The sequence below is a fragment of the Coturnix japonica genome, unplaced genomic scaffold (assembly GCF_001577835.2).
Source record: "Coturnix japonica isolate 7356 unplaced genomic scaffold, Coturnix japonica 2.1 chrUnrandom514, whole genome shotgun sequence".
NCBI classification, from domain to species: Eukaryota; Metazoa; Chordata; class Aves; order Galliformes; family Phasianidae; genus Coturnix; species Coturnix japonica.
In genome coordinates, this window is record NW_015439901.1 from 50,397 (window position 1) to 51,308 (window position 912).

Genomic DNA, 912 nt, shown 5'->3' on the forward strand with positions numbered 1-912 from the left:
AGAGCCCAGCCCCATAGAGCTGAGCCCCATAGAGCCCTGCCCCATAGAACCCAGCCCCATAGAGCCCAGCCCCATAGAGCCCTGCCCCATAGATCCCAGCCCCACAGATCCCAGCCCCATAGATCTGAGCCCCATAGATCTGAGCCCCATAGATGTGAGCCCCATAGATCCGTGCCCCACATCTCACCGCTGACACGTGGGGCAGTCACATTCCTCATCAATGGGGCGGAAATCCTTCGCAAACTGTCGGTTCTTCAGCTGTAGGGGCCCAAAAGGGCCCAGAGCGGAACCGAAGCGCTATGGGGAGAACAGGATGGGGGGCAGGAACGGACCCCCCGGCTGCCCCATAGATCTGAGCCCCATAGATCTGAGCCCCATAGATCTGAGCCCCATAGATCCGCCCCATAGATCTGAGCCCCATAGATCTGAGCCCCATAGATCCACCCCACACTCAGCCCCATAGATCCACCCCACACTCAGCCCCATAGATCCACCCCACACTCTGCCCCATAGATCTGAGCCCCATAGATCTGAGCCCCATAGATCCACCCCATAGATCCGCCCCATAGATCCACCCCATAGATCCGCCCCATAGATCTGCCCCATAGATCCGCCCCATAGATCTGAGCCCCATAGATCCGCCCCATAGATCCACCCCATAGGTCCGCCCCATAGATCCGCCCCATAGATCTGCCCCATAGATCCCCCCCTTACCGCAGTCCGGGTGGGGAACACGCAGTCAAACATGTCGCAGCCGAGCGCCACACACACAACCAGGTCCGTGTCGTAGCTGTGGGGCAGGACCCAGAGACCTGAGCCCCACAGATCCCAGCCCCATAGATGTGAGCCCCATAGATCTCATATCCCTCATATCCCCCCCATAGTGCCCCATATTCCCCCATTGCCCCCATA

At 59.5% G+C, this 912-nt stretch overlaps 1 protein-coding gene across 1 annotated transcript in view; it reads right to left on the reverse strand.

The window, feature by feature from the left end:
* Window positions 1-912, reverse strand: part of QTRT1 (queuine tRNA-ribosyltransferase catalytic subunit 1) — an 11,279-nt gene that overhangs the window by 3,328 nt on the left and 7,039 nt on the right. Inside the window, exons 6-7 of the mRNA XM_032441723.1 lie at window positions 715-812; window positions 188-297 (exon numbers count right to left, since the gene is read on the reverse strand). Coding sequence (XP_032297614.1) covers window positions 188-297; window positions 715-812 — 208 coding nt within the window. The remainder of the gene's footprint in view (window positions 1-187; window positions 298-714; window positions 813-912) is intronic.